The following is an 18,145-nucleotide window of genomic DNA, read 5'->3' on the forward strand; positions in this document are numbered from 1 at the left end:
GAAGGGCAGCAAACAGCAGAAGCTGCAGAGATTCGAGAGCTTGCCTCAGGCAAAATCCTTGCTCCTTAACTCCATACACAGAGAGCCTGCCCATCTCACTCAGATTTCTGACTAAAAAGGGAAGGAAAAACTTCCACAGTGATGGCAAATAGTGCCCAGGAACAACAACTTCCCTCCAGCAAGAAAAAAAGGAAGAAGGGATTGACCCTGGAAAATTTTTACTGAGGAAAAACCCAGCCTACAGCGGAAATACAAATAAATGCACCAAAACCTTCTCCCCAAAATGGAAGTTCTTGAAGAATTTAAATTGGAGCTTATCAAAAAGGTGGAAGCCTTCTGGCAAGAAAAGTGGGAAATAGTTCAAAAAGAAAATAACAGTTTAAAGGACAAGAACTCCCAATTGGAGAAACAGCTGGAAGCCACGAAAAGCAGGGTAGACCAAACCAAGAAGGAAATGCATAAGATTATAGCAGAAAATAAAAAGATTCAAGCAGAAAACCAAAAGATTATAAGATAAAACCAGGCCTTAAGGACCAGAATTGGGCAACTGGAAACCAATGAACTTGCAAAACAGCAAGAATTAATAAACCAAAGTCAAAAATTCTGTCAAAATAGAAGAAAACATAAAATATCTCACTGAAAAGATGATGGATCAGGAAAACAGAGCATGAAGAAACAATCTGAGAATCATTGGTTTACCTGAAAACCCAGAAATAAACAGAAATCTTGAAACCATACTTACAACAAATTATTCAAGAAAACTGCCCTGATGTTCTCAAACAATGGGGAAAATAGACATTGAAAGAGTTCATAGAACACCCTCTATACTAAATTCTCAAAAGACAACTCCCAGAAATGTAATTGCCAAATTCAAGAGCTTCTAAGCTAAGGAGAAAATTTTACAAGAAGCCAAAAAGCAACAATTCAGATATCAAGGAGCACCAGTCAGGATTACACAAAATCTGGCAGCTTCCACAGTAAAGACCTTGGAATATGATATTCAGAAAGGCAAGAGAATTGTGTCTTCAACCAAGGATCATCTATTCATCAAAACTGAATATATATTTCCAGGGGAAAGTATGGGCATTCAACAAAATAGAAGATTTCCAAGTATTTCTAAAGAAAAGACCAGAAAGTGGAAAGTTTGATATCGGAACACAAATATCAAGAGAAATATGAAAAGGTAAATAAGAAAGAGAGGGAAAAGGGGAAAATGTTTTTTTTATTCAAACTTTCTTCTTTAAGAGCTACAATAAGATCAAATTATTTATATTAATATATGGGGAAAATGTTATTTGTAACTCTCAAAAATTATATTCACTATTATAGTAATTAGAAGAATCATTCAACAGGAAGAGATTGGGGTAATAAGTGCTCGAAGATAATATGCAAAAAAAAAAGGGAGGGGGGAATCGAAGATGGTACCAAGAGATATTTGGAGGAATAAAATAAATAGGATAATCTTTATCACACAAAGATACGCATGGGAGGGAGAGGGGAAGAATACTGTTATAAGAAGGAGAGGAAGAGAGTACTAATAAGTAATATTTAAACCTTACCCTCAGTGAAATCAATTCTGAGAGGAAAGAGCATCTAAATCCATTGGGGTCTTGAATTCTATCTAATCCTACAGGGAAAGTGAGAAGGGAAAACTAAGGGGGGTAGAGGGCATGTAGTACAAAAAAGGAGGGAAAGAGAGGGGGAGGGAACGTAACAGACCCTAAAAAAATAAGAAGGGAACAAAAAGGGAGGGGCCAGAAAGGAAAGCATATTAAGGGAGGGGATTAGAGGGATAGATTTAAAGCAAGCCAGGGGTTTAAAAGGATATAGCAAAAGAAGAAAGGAGAGAACTAGGAGAGGATATCAAAATGCTGGGGAATACACATGTGATAATCATAACTTTGAATGTGAATGGGATGAACTCACCCATAAACTGAAAACAAATAGGAGAGTGGATTAGAATCCAAAATCCTACCATATGATGTCTACAAGAAACACACATGAGGCAGGTAGACACTCAAAAAGTTAGAATTAAAGGTTGGAACAAAACCTATTGACATGAACTCCATAAGAAAAAATCCCCAGGGCTTGATGGATTCACAAGTGAATTCTATCAAACATTCAAAAAACAAGTAATCTCAATACTATCCAAACTATTTGACATAATAAGCAAAGAGGGAGTTCTACCAAATTCCTTTTATGACACAAATATGGTACCAATTCCAAAGCCAGGCAGGTCAAAAACAGAGAAAGAAAACTATAGACCAATCTCCTTAATGAACTTGGGATACTAGCTAAAAGACTCAAGCAAGTCATCATGAGGGTTATTCACTATGATCAGGTGGGATTTATATGAGGAATGCAAGGATGGTTCAATATTGGGAAAATCATTCACATAGTTGACCATATCAACAAGCAAACCAACAAAAATCACATGATTATCTCAATAGATGCAGAAAAAGCCTTTGACAAACTACAACACTCATTCCTATTGAAAACAATAGAAAGTATAGGAATAGAAGGGTCTTTCCTAAAAATAATAAACAGTATTTATCTAAAACCATCAGCCTACATTATCTGGAATGGGGATAAAGTAGATGCATTCCCAATAAGATCAGGAATGAAAAAAGGATGCCCATTTTCACCGCTATTATTTAACATTGTACTAGAAACACTAGCAGTAGCAATTAGAGAAGAAAAATAAATTGAAGGTATTAAAATATGCAATGAGGAGACCAAGTTATCACTCTTTGCAGATGATATGATGGTCCACTTAAAGATTCCCAGAGAATCAACTAAAAAGCTAGTGGAAATAATCAACTTTAGCAAAGTTGCAGGATAAAAAATAAACCCACATAAGTCATCAGCATTTCTATAAATCTTCAACACATCTCAGCAGCAAGAATTAGAAAGAGAAATTCCATTTAAAATCACCCTAGACAATATAAAATACTTAGAATTCTATCTTCTGAGACAAACACAGGAACTTTATGAACACAACTACAAAACACTCTTCACACAATTAAAACTAAATCTAAACAATTGGAAAAACAATAAGTGTCTTGGGTAGGATGAGCAAATTAATAAAAATGACCATCCTACCCAAACTTATTTACTTATTTAGTGCTGTGACAAGGAAATCACTTTAAAAGACTGATATATATTAATTTAAGGTCGCCAAGGAATTCAGCTATGTAATTCCTAAATGAAAACTCAAGTCAGCCGTCAACCTTTTATAGAGTTTAATTACAAACAGGAGGAAGAAAGGAATTAGAGATATAGAGAGAGAGGGAGAGAGAAAGGGGAGAGAAGGGAATAGGGCTTAAATACCCCTTCTGTTTAGGCTGGGCCAAAAGGCCGAAGCCCTTAGATAGCTGAGGCAAAGAAAGGAGATCAGTCCCTATTACTCACAGGACCAAAATGTAGAAACAGTTTCAGGGCCCCCACCTCCAACTTCCTTCAGAGCAAGCTTCTCAGAGCACCTCTCCAACCACTCAGAGCCCAAACTCTCTAACCACCCCTCAGTCCTCAGACCCCTCTCTCTTTAAGGAAACCATCCAAGTTTCCTCCCCTCAGTTCTCACATCTACCAATCACTGTCCATCATTTTCCCTGTGCCAATGGTGGCTCTAGCTTAACCCAGGACTGCCCAGAGGTCTGGGCTTTGCACATGTCTGTTGGAGGTCATATTCTCAAATAATTAAATTTTGATCTATGCTGCAGCCCTTCCTAAATCCTGTTAGGACTGAGTGGGGTGGAAATTGTATTTTCCAAGACCTGATTCTGTCATTCCAAGTATCTCTATTGTATCAATTCTAAAATCAATCATGACTCAAAGAAATTCCTGTTCTGTGCTTAAGCATAGGTCAAAGCCCTTTCCATTGTTCAGCAAAAGGTTTCTGTCCTAAAGTAATCTTAAGAAGGGAGGAGAAGGAACCTCCCATGCCAATGGGGTTCACATTCCAATACACTATCAGTAAGAAATTTTCCAAGTATGAAATTTCCCAATGGTGAAATTTCCAACATTTATAAGTCTAAGAAATTTTAAGGTTTACAGTGCCATACCCATCAATCTACCAAAAAACTTGTTTACTGAATGAAAATACCATAACAAAGTTCATTTGGAAGAACAAAAGATCAAAGATATCCAGGGAAATAATGGAAAAAATGCAAAGGAAGGTAGCCTTGCAGTACCAGATCTCAAACTATACTATAAAGCAGTGGTCGTCAAAACAATATGATACTGGCTAAGAGGCAGAAAGGAGGATCAGTGGAATAGACGTGGGGTATGTGACTTCAGCAAGACAGTCTACGATAAGCCCAAAGATCCCAGCTTTTGGGACCCAAATACACTATTTGATAAAAACTGTAGAAAAATTGGAAGACAGTAGTTTTGGATCAACACCTCATACCTTACACCAAAATAAACTCAGAATGACTTGAACATAAAGAAGGAAAATATAAGTAAATTATGTGAACACAGAATAGTATATATGTCAGACCTTTGGGAAAGGAAAGATTTTAAAACCAAGCAAGACTTAGAAAGCGTCACAAAATGTAAAATCAATAATTTTGATTATATTAAAAAGTTTTTGTACAAACAAAACCAATGTCCAAAATTAGAAGGGAAATAACAAATTGGGAAACAAATTTTGGTATGTTTTGGTGATGAAATACTATTGTGCTCAAAGAAATAATAAAGTGGAGGAATTCTATGTGAACTGTATCAACCTCCAGGAAGTGATACAGAGCAAAAGGAGCAGAACCAGGAGAACGTTGTACACAGAGACTGATACACTGTGGTACAATAGAATGTAATGGAATTCTCCATTAGTGGCAATGCAGTGATCCTGAACAACTTGGAGGGATCTACGAGACAAGCCAGGGGAAACTGTGGGAGTAGAAACACAGAAGAAAAACACCTGCTTGATTACATGGGTCAATGGGGATGTGATTGGGGATATAGACCCTAAATGAACATCCTAGTGCAAACATCAACAACATGGAAACAAGGTCACATGTAATGCCCAGTGGAATTGCATGTTGGTCACGGGAAGGGTGGGGGGATGGGAGGGAGGGATAGAATATGATTTTTGTAACCAAGGAGCAATGTTTGAAATTGACAAAATAAAAATAAATTTAAAAAAAGGAAACACAGATGAAAATAACATTTCTTTGATCACATGATTCAATTGAGGATATGAATTGGGATGTAGACTCTAAACCATCACTCTAGTGCAAATATTAATTATATGGAAATAGTTCTTGATCAGTGATATACATAAATCCCAGTGGAATTGCTCGTTGGCTATGGGAGGGGGGTGGGAGGAGGGGAGGGAAAGAAAATGAATCATGTATCCATGAAAATATACTCTAATGTAATCAAATTTTAAAAAGAAATTAAAAAATATTTTGTGGGAAGAATTTTTTCCTTTATCAAGCAAAATTTGTTCAACAATGGAAGTGAGAATAGGAAAAACTTCCTAAGTATTGGAACCATCCCTAGGTGCAATGGGCTACCTTGAGAGCTTATGTTTTCTTTCCTATCCTCCAATGTCATCTAGCAGAGGTGGGATGGCTGTTCATTGGGAATCTTCAAGAGATTGCTGTCCAGCTATGAATTAGATTAACTGGCTGCTTCTAGCTCCGAGTTAGTAGAATTCTGTGCAATAGATACTAGACCTTCTAAGACTTCACCTTTCCTCTTATCTTTGCAGAGGTTGAGAGCAGTTAGGGGAATGGCTCCACCACCAATCACATTAGACCTTTTTTCAACATGTTGGCTTGTTTTTCTGAATTAAAAAAAAATGTTAAAAAAAGGATTGAGGAGAGGAGTGGGAGTAGGATACAGGTACTTTGAATGTAAGGCACTTTGAATACCTTAAAGTGCTATTGCTATACTTAATTAACATCAATTAAAAGTAAATTGTTATTTGTTAATTATGAATAATCATAATTACTCTTTCTAGGTGCTGTCAAAGCAAGACTATCAATAATACAAGTCTATTATTAAAAAAAACAACGACCAGACTTTTCATATTCTTTCTGTTCTTAATGTCTCTACCGAAGAAGACTACCTCAGGTCACCATGTCTTATTTCTTTTCTTCCAGGTTCTGAAAGTATTTACAGACTTCTTATCATTTATGGTCTTGTTCAACTTCATCATCCCAGTTTCCATGTATGTTACTGTGGAAATGCAGAAATTCCTGGGCTCCTTTTTCATTGCTTGGGATAAAGACTTTTATGATGAAGAAATAAAAGAAGGAGCTCTGGTCAATACATCCGACCTCAATGAAGAGCTTGGTCAGGTTAGAAGAATTTTTCCAAGATCTCCTTAACAAAACTAATTGTTTCAAATGAATTGATAATATTTTTCATAATGTTGAGTATGATATCTGATGACTTTATTTTGTGTCAGTCCATTTGTTTCCTCCAGTGTGTTCTCTCTCATATCTAGAATGTTATTTTGTCTCACTTGATCCTCTCAGAATCTCTAGTGGCCAGTGTACACATGGCCTGTCTTACCCTGCCTTCCACCTCCAATTGTTGGGATCTTCCCTTTAAATTAGTTTTCTATATATTTCATCTGTGTAGATGGTATTTTCTCCAGTAGAATATGAGGTCCTTAATGGTAGAGATCTTGATTTTTATCTTAATGCAGTGTTGGGCACAGAGTATGTACCTTATCAATTCTCATTTGTTAATCAGGCATAATTGAGAAATTGAGTCTTGGGAGGACATACCGCATTTAAAAACTTTCAGTTTTACTGATGCCTTCTATTTTGGATGTCATTGACATTTTCTGATATCTCTCTCTTCCCATGGGTCCTTTTCCTGTCACAGAGAAAAACGGTTGAGTTAAAGGAGCCAAGGCAGTGTCCTCTGTTACCTTAGAGGAGAAGAGGAGGGGGAGTTATGAAGAAACAAGTCTTCCGAGAATAGCACTGTTGTCCCAGACAGGGGGAGGAGGGCCCTGCTGCTATGCTAGCCTTTTAAAAAAAATTTAGTCTCCTTGATTTCCCAGTTATATTTGAACATTCTCACAGCACTCTTTAAGGCTCACCTGGTGGTAGATTATGGGTTTATTGCTTCAGTGCCTGCATCTGTAATTGTCCTCATCAACAACAAACATTTATTGAATTGCTGGAATAAAGGGGGAGGTAATGTTCTTCTCCTGAGATATGTTCCCTGGAGAAATGCAAGGAGGGCTTTGTATGCTTTCCACGAACCTGATTGACCAGAGTTAGGCCCGGTGACATTTTCCAGACCCTTTCTGATCAGATGCATCATAGATATAGTTGCTTGCTTTACAGGAGGCATTTCAATGAAGGCAGCATTTGATGGAATTGTGCTCTTGTTTCTTCAAATCCTAATGTAATCCAGGACCTGACCTCTTCTCTCCTTGGGGAAAAAGAAATACATGTTTTATTGATGTATTTTTTCACATTGCTGTCACTTTCTGATGATTCTCCCCCTCCCCTTGTCCCCCATCACTTCTGCCCTCCCCAATGGAAGCTGCCCTTGTAAGAATTACAGTCAAACAAAACAAATCAACCCATCGGCCTTGATGGCACATACCTCCTTTCAGACCTGTAGTCCACCACCTTTCTTTTCGAGAAGAGGGTGATGTAGCTTATATCATTAACCTGCCCAAATTGAGGTAGATCTCTGCAGTGGCCTGAGTCCTCATGATTTTTTTCAGCATTGTTTTCCCTTATATTATTGTTATCAGGATGAATTTTTACTTCCTGATTCTACTTTTTTCATTCTGTATCACTTCATGCAAGTGTTTCTAAATTCCTCTGATTTCTTTATAGTCATCATTTTTCATTGCACAGGAACATTCCGTTATGATTGTATACCACAAATTACCAATTTTTCTTCCCAGCCCTGCCCTTTTCTAGTTCTTTGCTAATGCAAAGAGTGCTGCTGTAAATAATGTCCTATCTCTTGGGATCCTTCTTTGCATCTTTTTTTTTTCTACTTGGTGTGGTGAAACCACAGTTCCCTCATTGGGACATATATCTGTTATTGGGTCAAAGAGTATGTGCAGCCCATATAATGCCAACTTGACATAAAGAACATTTGGGCTGATGGCTAGCTTATTGTGCGGATCTTCCTACAGCCCCTCCAACATTTGCCATCCTTAAAGTCTTTGTCATCTTAGGTACTTATTTACCTTTACAGTACATTCATTCTGTTGGTGCTTCCTTAGGTGGTGACTTTTCTTATCAGTATTCAAATCTTACTCCTTTGTCTGCTTTTGACATGTGCCATGATATTTCTGTTCTGGGCAGCTTACTGACTTCTGGTTAATATGCCTGATATTTGGAATGCCAGTGTTGTGGAAATGTCACTTCTGTGTCTCTGAAATGCAGATTGACTTAGTAAAAGAGTGTGGATGAAAGACCTTAGCCAATTTTGGGTGTGCTTTGTTGTACCTCTGAAAACTTTTTCCTCTAACATTCAGATCTTTGCAAGGTGCACTCTTGTCGTACTTGAAATCATAAGACTGAATAGAACTGTCCCAGGTCATATTCTCAGCTCAGACTACCAGACATGTCCCAGAGAACAAATGGGTCTTGGTGGGAAAGGCCCATTAATGCTGAAGAGGCTGTCCTTGGTGAGATAATAGTTAAGAGCACTGAACTTGGAGTCAAAAAGCCCTGAGTTCATATCTCCCCAGGACATTTTCTAGCTGTGAACCATTGGCAAGTTACTTAACCTCTGCTTCTCATTTTCCTCATCTGTATAAATGGAACAATAATAGTACCTACCTAACATAGTTGTCATGAGAATCACATGAGCTAACCTGTCGAACACTTTGCAAACCTCAAAGGGCTATCTAAAGCCAACCCTTCTATATTTTGGCAGAGCCTGTACTCTCCAGATGAGACAGGGGTCTCTTGACTAGATTAAGGGGACTGCTTCCCTTCAGGAAGCTGCTTTAAATTATTCTGACCTTCTTGCTTTTGGAAAGTTCTGTGTTGTAGGCTGAGTCACTCTGTACTTTTTAGGATAAGGCTCCAGGCTACTTCTAAAGCTTCCTCTTCAGCAGCCCAGAACCATTTACCATCTGAGCCAACTCAGGCAAGAATCTATCTTGTTCTCAAAGATTACCCACCTTTCTATGTAAAGATCTCAACATGTAGCACGAGTTTGTTGAGGTACAGTTTTGGATAGTCATTATACCAGTAATATAGGCTAAGCTATCTCAGGAAGGCCTCGACATCACAGGTACTACAGTTCTGGCAGACTGAGATTTCCTTCCATTGTTCCACCGTCATCAGAGTGCATACCCATAACACACATGTTCATGGCGAGAGAAAATTCCACTCCCCTGGGTACTTTCCTACATGCTAGCATACCAGAAGAAACTCAGAGAAATGTCATCATCACTAAGGAACTGTCCTAAGGATCCAAGACAATGTAGTTGTATCATACCCAAACCTCAGAGGCTGACCAGAGTCTGATTCTCTATCCATTAACAAGAGAATCTACCAGAGGCACCACATTTGAATTGCCACCCCTTCTTAATTCTCCCTATTACCTGTAACATCACACTCATCCTCTGCACTTAGCAGAGGATGCTAAGCTCATCCCCATTATGCCTTTTCTGTCTTCACTGCAGTGGTGATGCTTAAGGTTGATGTTGCATGTTCCTACACTAACCTTGGCATGATGTAGCCACCTACTAGTCCAAAGTAATCCTTGAAATGCAGTCTTGTATTAAATGGTAGGCGGTGTATATGCATTACAAAATAAACCATCTACATGATTTGATGATTGTAGAGACATAGCAAAAAATGGAAGACAAAGGTATCCATGGGAGACCTGAATTATTAGGTGTGGTTGTTGAGTCAAATTTATTAGTTCTTTACCAGAGACATGCCTCAGTACTGTGTAGACACAGCTTGCTGCCATTAATGGAATTATTTTATTCTCTTAGACCCATGTTGGTGAAGTTGTGGCACAGGTGCCAGGGTGGCATGGGGAGGGCTGCTCTGTGCCCAAGGATACTTTTTGCATGCCCTGGCCCTATGTCCAATTGCCCAATGTGAACATTTCCTCCCTCCACTGTCTGGGATAATGCTGGGGGTGGGATTGGGGTTGGGTGCAGCTCACAGGTAGCTTGAAGTTGCCCTCTGGGTACTCAAATTTGAAAATATTCACCAACACTGTCCAAGACTATTTCTGCCACTTTATCTTTCCTCTGCCATCATAGCCAGCCTTGACCCAGTGGCCAGTGGCAACATCAGGAAGAGGCTATAGTATATTTCAGTCTTACATAGATCTGAACATGGAAGAAGACAAGTTTGAACATGACCTCAGATATTTATTAGCTGTATGTCCATGGCCAAATTGCTTAACCATAGCTTGTCTCAGTTTTCTCTCTGGTAAAATGCTATAACGTTTCTTTTTTTCTTATTTAGTATTAAAAAAGAGTCCCCATCATTGCCAACCTGAAATTTCCTGACTTTGGGTAACCATTTGTGTCTACTTCTTCTGTTTCTACTCATGAACATACTGAGTATTACTAGAGAAACTCAGCTAGGATCAGCAATTCTACCCTGGACTTTTTGATTCCTAATAATGTTTTCTGCTCTGACAGTTCCAGATGTTTTATCTCTCCTTAAAGATTCAGCTAGACTCCTACCTCCCACACTGTCAGCAGGTGATGTGGCCTTGTCTCTAATAGGACCTCTCTCAGCCCTTTTCCTTCTCAAAATTTCTCTTTGTTAAATAAGAGAGTCTTGGGGGCTTTGAAGTTGGCCAAGCATGTTCTCTTTTGATTAAGTGTCACAGGGACTATCCCTATTTTACAGAGGAAGAAATTGAGGCCCTGAAAGGTTAAATAAATTTTTCGTGGTCACATAGCCAATAAATATCAGACAAGTTTGAGTTGTCTTCTCTCTGGCCTCCCAAGGCAGTGCCTGTTCTTTTATACCATGTTTCTCATAGGTCCACAGAGCTAGAACTAGAAGGGGTCTTAGAGGCCAGTGAATCCTAATTCTTCATTTTACAAATGAGGCAACTGAGGCATACAGCAGATGAGTGTCTTTCCTGGGTTCTACCTGTAGGATGTGGGATATGAACTTAGGTCTTCCTGGATTGAAGTCCAGCTTTGTAGCTATCCACTGTACCACATAGTTGCCATGAACTCATATCTTTCCTCTTCCTTCCCTCCTACTGCTGGGAAGAGTGTTTCTCTTGTTGACTATTGCTCTTTGATCTCTCCCTGTGCGTTTGATCACATCCCACTCTTTCCAAACTGAGCAAGCAAGCAATTCCAATTTGTCATGCATCTTGAATCTCTCCCTCACTGGAAGCTTATTCTGATTTTTCCTACAAACCTACTTGGGTCACCCAGATCTGAGAAAAGCCCTCCCTTGATCCTTCTGTCTCATCCAGACATCATCTCATCTTTTTCATGCCCTTTGAGGCCACCACTTTAGCACAAATTCTTTTTTCAGTCTCTTGGCATCCACTTTATTTTCCCATCACAAAACTGAAATTCCTCTCTTCCAGGTTCATCATTGACCTCCATGGCCAATCTTGGGTCTTTCATTCAGTCCTCATCTTCCTTGACCTTTAGGTGGCATTTTGATATTGTTGATTGCCTTCCTCTCTGAATACTTGTCTGCTCAGCTTCAGAAAGAATACAATGTCTTAGATATTAGAAACAGTGTTGGAGTTGAAACCACGTTCTCTTTTCTCCTACTTTTCAGGCTGTTTCTCCTTGGGGCTTCTCTCTTTTTCAGTGACAATCTTCTCCCCCTTTCTCACAACACCTTCCCAACTGGGCTTTGCTGTTAGCTTTGATTTCTCTCTCTCTCCTTTCATTTCTCTTGTCTTCTCTTCTCTCTTTCTTTTTCCTATCTTTTTCTTCACTCTTCTGTCCTCTCCACTCTTTCTCTCCCTCCTTCATCATTTACTATATCTGTTGATTCTCCTTTCCCAATCTCCTATCTTTCCCCTATTCTGTTCCAATGGCTCTATTGAACATCTACAGCAGACCCTTCACTGCTGATAAGACACAAAGAAGGAAATAATCCCTACTCTTTAGGAGCTGACATTCTCATATGCAGATAAATGCACCACATGTAATGCTAGTTAAGGGCAGCTTGCTCATTTCTGAATTGGACCTTAGGTGGCACAATAAAAGAAATAAGCATTTGCTTTGGAGTTAGAGGACTTGGTTTTGAATATGAGTTCTGCCACTTGCTTATCAGTATCATCTTGGACAAGTCATTTGCTATCTTTGGGCCTCAGTTTCCTTTCAAGGTTTCTTAGCTTTAAATCTAAGGAGGCTACCAAGTATGAATGGCAAAGATAAGAGAACTCCATGGTGACTTGGAGAGAAAAATGAAGGTCAGGGATTTTGAATCCCTAAAGACCAAACAGTTTCATATTTTGAGAGACAGATGGAGAAAGAGAGAGACAGAGACAGACAGAGGAACAGAGAAAGGAATAGAGAGAGAAACAGAGGAAGGAGGAGAGACACATTGTAGGGGAGAGATTCAGGCAGAAGGGGAGGGGAGAAATTTAACTAGAACCAGATAGTGCCATCAAAATGAATTGGAAGAGAGGATTCAAACTTGGCTGCCTCAGATGAAAGAAGATGGGAGTGGGGTGGGGGTGGCAGGGGTGGGGCTGGAATGTTGTCTTGGTGCCAGCACTGCAGCAGGGGAAAGCTTGGAAAAAGAAATTAGAAAGCAGCTTCTGCCAGGGGTTCATCACTTTCTCCCTTAAATAATGAAAACCTTAATCTTGTGTGTATGTGTGTTCCTGTCAGCCACTAATGTTAACTATTTAAGTACAAATTGCCCCAATTGGAGGATCAAATTGTAGGGTTCTTTAAGCAAGATGTTATAAATAGTAGATGTGAGGAAAACTGGAGATGAGATGGGTATTGTATAATGTGGTGGAGGGGAAATTTCAGTAAAGAAAATGCCCTCAATTATGCTTTGACAAGGAGCTCTTCTCACTTGTGCCCTTGGGACCACCAACTAGTTTTGTGTCTTCTTTTGTTAAAGAAAAAGTTTCACCTGAAAATCTTGAATCTGAGGCTTGTCTGAAAATAGATACCCAGGGTATAGAAATGGCTTATAAGTATCATGGTTGTCTGCCAGATAAATGGGTTCAGTGGCTGCAAAAGCTTGACTTTTTTTATTGTATGGTAGAAGCATGAATGCTATTCAGTGCTGTATCTAAGATCATTCCTGTTTGGGAGATTCTGCAATTGAAGAGAAAAATCTCATGGAATCTGATTCATGGCAGTATAGCAGAAAGAGTGCTGGATTTGAAACAAGTGGCCCTGAATTCAAATCCTACTCTGCTCTTATTTGCTGTGTGGTCCTGGGCAAATCATTTAACCTCTCTGAGCCTCAGTTTCTTTTCTGTGTAAGGGGAGAAGGTTGGAGTAATTGAACTGAAAGGTTCCTTCCAACTGTAGAGCTGTGGTCATAATTTGTTCACCTATTAAATTTCTATTTTCTTAACCAATTGACTTTGGGGTCATAGAAAAGACCTGGGCTTTGGAATCATATTGTGGGTCAGTCACTTTATAGGATCACAAACCTATAGATCCACTCGGTCCAACTCCTCTTATTCTAGAGATGAGAAATTTGGACCTAAAGAGGTTTGGTAAATGCTCCAAGGACCCCTAAGTGGAATGTGGCAGAGCCAGGGGTCAGACTCTGCTTCTCTGCCTCCAAATCTCTGTTGCTTTTTCCACTGCTCCTTTTTTGAGCTTCATTTGCAATAATAATAACAATAACAGTGATGATGATGACTGACAGTATTCCTTATGGAGTCAAGAAGCAGCCTTGGAGGAAGGAAGCCCTCCCTTTGTCATATGCTACCTGGAGGACTGAGCAAATCACATACCCTCTCGGGTCCTGAGGTAGCTCCTTCTGGCTTAGTTACAAATGAGCTGCTGAGATTTATTGGGGGGGGGAGAAGAATATTGCTTACATATATATCATTATGAAGTTCTTTTTATGTTCCTCTCCTAAAATGTTTCTATTTATTTATTTAATTTGGAACATTTTTCCATGGTTACATGATTCATGTTCCTTCCCTTCCCTGCTCCCTCCCATAGCCAATGAGCAATTCCACTGGGTTTTACGTGTATCATAATGATGAAATTCTAGGTTTCAAGCAAAACAAAAAGAAACATGAGACATTTCTAGAGCACCTTATGGGTTACAAATTGCATTACACACGTCATCCATGTGAGACTCACAGCTGTTTTGGAAGTCAAATTCATTCTCTTCATCCATTCATTCATCTATCTGTCTTAACTATCTATCTATCATATCTCTCTCCAGAACCATATATTTCCAACTATCCATCCATTCATTCCCATTCTCCAGAGGAGAATGAGATTGAGTAATGTTAGGTGACCCATCTCATCCGAACCTCACAACTACTCTGGGAGATAAATGCTACTGTTATTTTGAAAATCTCTGTCTCTGTCTCTGTCTCTCTCCCAAAATATTTATCACCTGTCTATCAACATTATCTATCAATCCACTGATGTCCATTCATTCCCATTTTCCAGAAGAAACTGAGGTTGAGCATAGTTAAATGACTCAATTGCTGGTGGCCAGATGATTGTAAGTGTGAGAAGCAGAATTTGTGCTGAGATCTTTCTGAATCCAAGTCCATTGCTCTAACCCTTATACTCCAAAGCCTCAAGTTGGAAATCTCCCAGAGTTATTTTCAGGAAAGTGCTTTATAAACTGAAACTCTGAAGATATGATTTTAACAATCCATTCTGATTCCCAAACTGTCAAGGATTTGGAGCATTATCACATACCAAATTGTTGTCCCCATTTATCTGAACATAATATTGATCCATAAAAATTTTATTTTTAAATAGATATTAATAAATAGATATCACTATTGCCAGAAACAAAAAGAATCAAATTAGAAAAATCTGTAAAATAGAACATAATATATTTTGAAAATATGCTAACAAATCCTACCTATTCATTGCCTATTATCATCAGTTTTGGAAGCATTAACACTTCCTTGCCTAGAAGAGAGAAAAGATTGATAGATATTCTCAGAGCACCCGATAAACACGTCTTAAATCTTCAGAAATTCTTTTGGGACAAGCAGATAATCACTTCACTGACCAATAGAAAATGTTCCCCTATAGGGACAGAATGAGGTCCAAGTCATTCATGTCATCTGATGTTTACTGGAGTTGTACAGAAAATTACCTTCAGAGGATAAGCAGACACCATTATATTCTTATTTAATTATTAAAAACTGATTTTAACTAATGCTGTTGTAGTCCTCAGTATTTATAGTATAAAGAAGAAAGAGAACAAGTTGGTATCATTTTCCATATTGTTTTTATCTGAAGTGCATTGGACAAAAATGTTAATAACAATGACCATCACTTGCGTATCTCTATGGGGTTCATAGAGCAATTTTCATTCATCCTTTCATTTGATCTTCATAATAGTTCTGTGATATTGAGACTGTTATTCTCATTATATAGTTGACAAAACTGAGTCTGAGAAAGATTAAACTCCTTGCTTAAAGTTTTAAAGTTCTCATTCTCTCCTTTCCTCCCTCCCTCCCTGTCTTTCTTTTGCTTAATCTCTCTGTCTCTCTTTTTCTCTTTCTCTGTCTCTGTGTCTCTCTTCCTCTCTTCTCCACACCCCATCTCTCTACTTCTACCCCCACCCCCTGGGAGGATTTGAAGCCAGGTCTTCTTAAATCTAAGTCCATCACTCTCTCATTTGCCAGGCTTCCTTAAATTAAGGGGATTGGATTATATGGTTTCTGAGGTCTTTTCCACTTAAGAATAACTAACCTTTTCTCTAGCCCTTTAAGGTTAGCAAAATGCTTTTACATAATTTTCTTTCTTTTTTAAAAAAATTATTTAAGTATTTTTCCATGGTTACACGATTTGTGTTCTCTCCCTCCCTTCTTTCCCCCATCCCGGAGGGGTCAAGCAATTCCATTGGGTAATATATATATATTATCACTCAAAACCTAATTCCATATTATTCATTTTTGTAATAGAGCAATCTTTTAAAACCAAAACCTCAAATCCTAAATCCATATAAACAAGTGATAAATCATATGTTTTCTTCTGGATTTCTACTCCCACAGTTCTTTCTCTGGATATGGATAGCATTTTTCTCATAAATCCCTTGGGACTATCCTGGATTATTGCATTGCTATTAGCATCAAAGTCTATTACATTTGATCATCCCATGATGTTTCAGTTTCTGTGTACAATGTTCTCCTGGTTCTGCTCATTTCACTCTGCATCAGTTCTTGAAAGTTTTCCCAGTTTTTATAGAAATCAAGCAGTTCATCATTCCTTATAGCATAATAGTATTCTATCACCATCATATACCACAATTTGTTCAGCCATTCCCCAATTGAGAGATACTCCCTCATTTTCCAATTTTTTGCCACCACAAAGATCATGGCTATAAATATTTTTGTACAAACATTTTTTTTGTCTCTTTGAGGATACAAATCTAGTAGTGGTATTGCTGGATTAAAGGGCATGTAGTTTTTTAAAGCCCTTTGGGGCATAATTCTAAATTACCTTCCAGAATCATTGGATCAATTTACATCTCCACCAGCAATGCATTAGTGTCCCAATTTTGCCACATCCCCTCCAGCATTTATTATTTTCCTTTATTGTCATATTGGCCTGTCTCACACCTAGCATTGTTTTGATTTGCATTTCTCCAATCAGGAAGGATTTAGAACACTTTTTCATGTGATTATTGATAGTTTTAATTTCTTTATCTTAAAATTGCCTATTCATATCCCTTGATCATTTGTCAATTAGGGAATGGCTTGATTTCTTGTACATTTGACTTGCTTCCTTAAATATTTGAGTAATTAGACCTTTGTGAGAGATTTTTATTATAAATTTTTTTTTACCGATTTGTTGCTTCCCTTCTAATTTTGGTTGTATTGATTTTGTTTGTACAAAACCTTTTTATTTGATATAATCAAAATTATTCATTTTACATCTTTCAATGTTCTCTATCTCTTGCTTGTACTTAAATTCGTTCCTTTCCCATAGATCTGATAGATATATTATTTTATGTTCACCTAATTTATGATTTCACTCTATATTTAAGTCTTTTACCCATTTTCAATTTATCTTGGTATAGGATGTGAGATGTTGATCTAAACCTGATTTTTCCCATACTGTTTTCCAATTTCCCCAGCAGTTTTTGTTAAATGGTGTGTTCTTATCCCAAAAGCTGGGATCTTTGGTTTTATCAAACAGTATCTTCCTGAAGTAATTTACCCCAAGTTTATTCCATTGATTGACGCTTCTATCTCTTAGCCGGTACCATATTGTTTTGAAAATCTCTTCTTTATAGTACAAGTTAAGATCTGGTACTGGTAGGCCCTCATCCTTCACTTTTTTTTATTAGTTCCCTTGATATTCTTGATCTTTTGCTCTTCCAGGTCAACTTTGTTATAATTTTTTCTAATTCTATAAAAAAGTATTTTGGTAGTTTGATAGGTGTGATACTGAATAAGTAGATTAATTTAGGTAGGATTTTCTCTTTCTAAGTTTTGCTGCTGATTTTTGTTGGAAATGTATATAAATGCTGATGATTTATGTGGGTTTATTTTGTACCCTGAAACTTTTCCACTAGCCTTTTAGTTAATTGTCTTGAATTCTCTAAGTATACCATCATTTCATCTGCCAAGAGTGATAGTTTAGTTTCTTCACTGTCTACTTTGATCCCTTTAGTTTTTCTTCTCTAATTGCTACCTATAACATTTCTAGTACAATATTAAATAGTATTGGTGATAATGGGCATCCTTGCTTCACTCCTGTTCTTTTTGGGAAGACTTCTAACTTATCCCCATTGCAGATGATACTTGTTAATGGTTTTAAATAAATGTTGCTTATTATTTTGAGAAAAGGCCCCTTTATCCCTTTGCTTTTAGTGTTTTCAGTAGGAATAGGTGCTGTATTTTGTCAAAGGCTTTTTTCTGCATCTAGCATCTATTGAGATAATCATATGTTTCTGTTAGTCTGGTTGTTGATATGGTCAACTATGTAGATTGTTTTTCTAATATTAAACCAACCTTTCATTCTTGGTATAAATCTGACCTGGTCATAGTGAATAAT

At 37.9% G+C, this 18,145-nt stretch overlaps 1 protein-coding gene across 4 annotated transcripts in view; it reads left to right on the forward strand.

Moving 5' to 3' along the window:
• The window catches only part of ATP11C (ATPase phospholipid transporting 11C), a 244,675-nt gene that overhangs the window by 152,723 nt on the left and 73,807 nt on the right, over positions 1 to 18,145 (forward strand). For all 4 annotated transcript variants that reach the window (XR_008914630.1, XM_056809271.1, XM_056809273.1 and 1 more), the window contains one exon: positions 6,111 to 6,308. Coding sequence is in view for 3 of the 4 variants with exons in the window: in XM_056809271.1 (XP_056665249.1) it covers positions 6,111 to 6,308 (198 nt within the window). In the remaining variant the exon portion in view is untranslated. The remainder of the gene's footprint in view (positions 1 to 6,110; positions 6,309 to 18,145) is intronic.

Source organism: Monodelphis domestica, chromosome X, assembly GCF_027887165.1.
Source record: "Monodelphis domestica isolate mMonDom1 chromosome X, mMonDom1.pri, whole genome shotgun sequence".
Lineage (NCBI taxonomy): Eukaryota > Metazoa > Chordata > Mammalia > Didelphimorphia > Didelphidae > Monodelphis > Monodelphis domestica.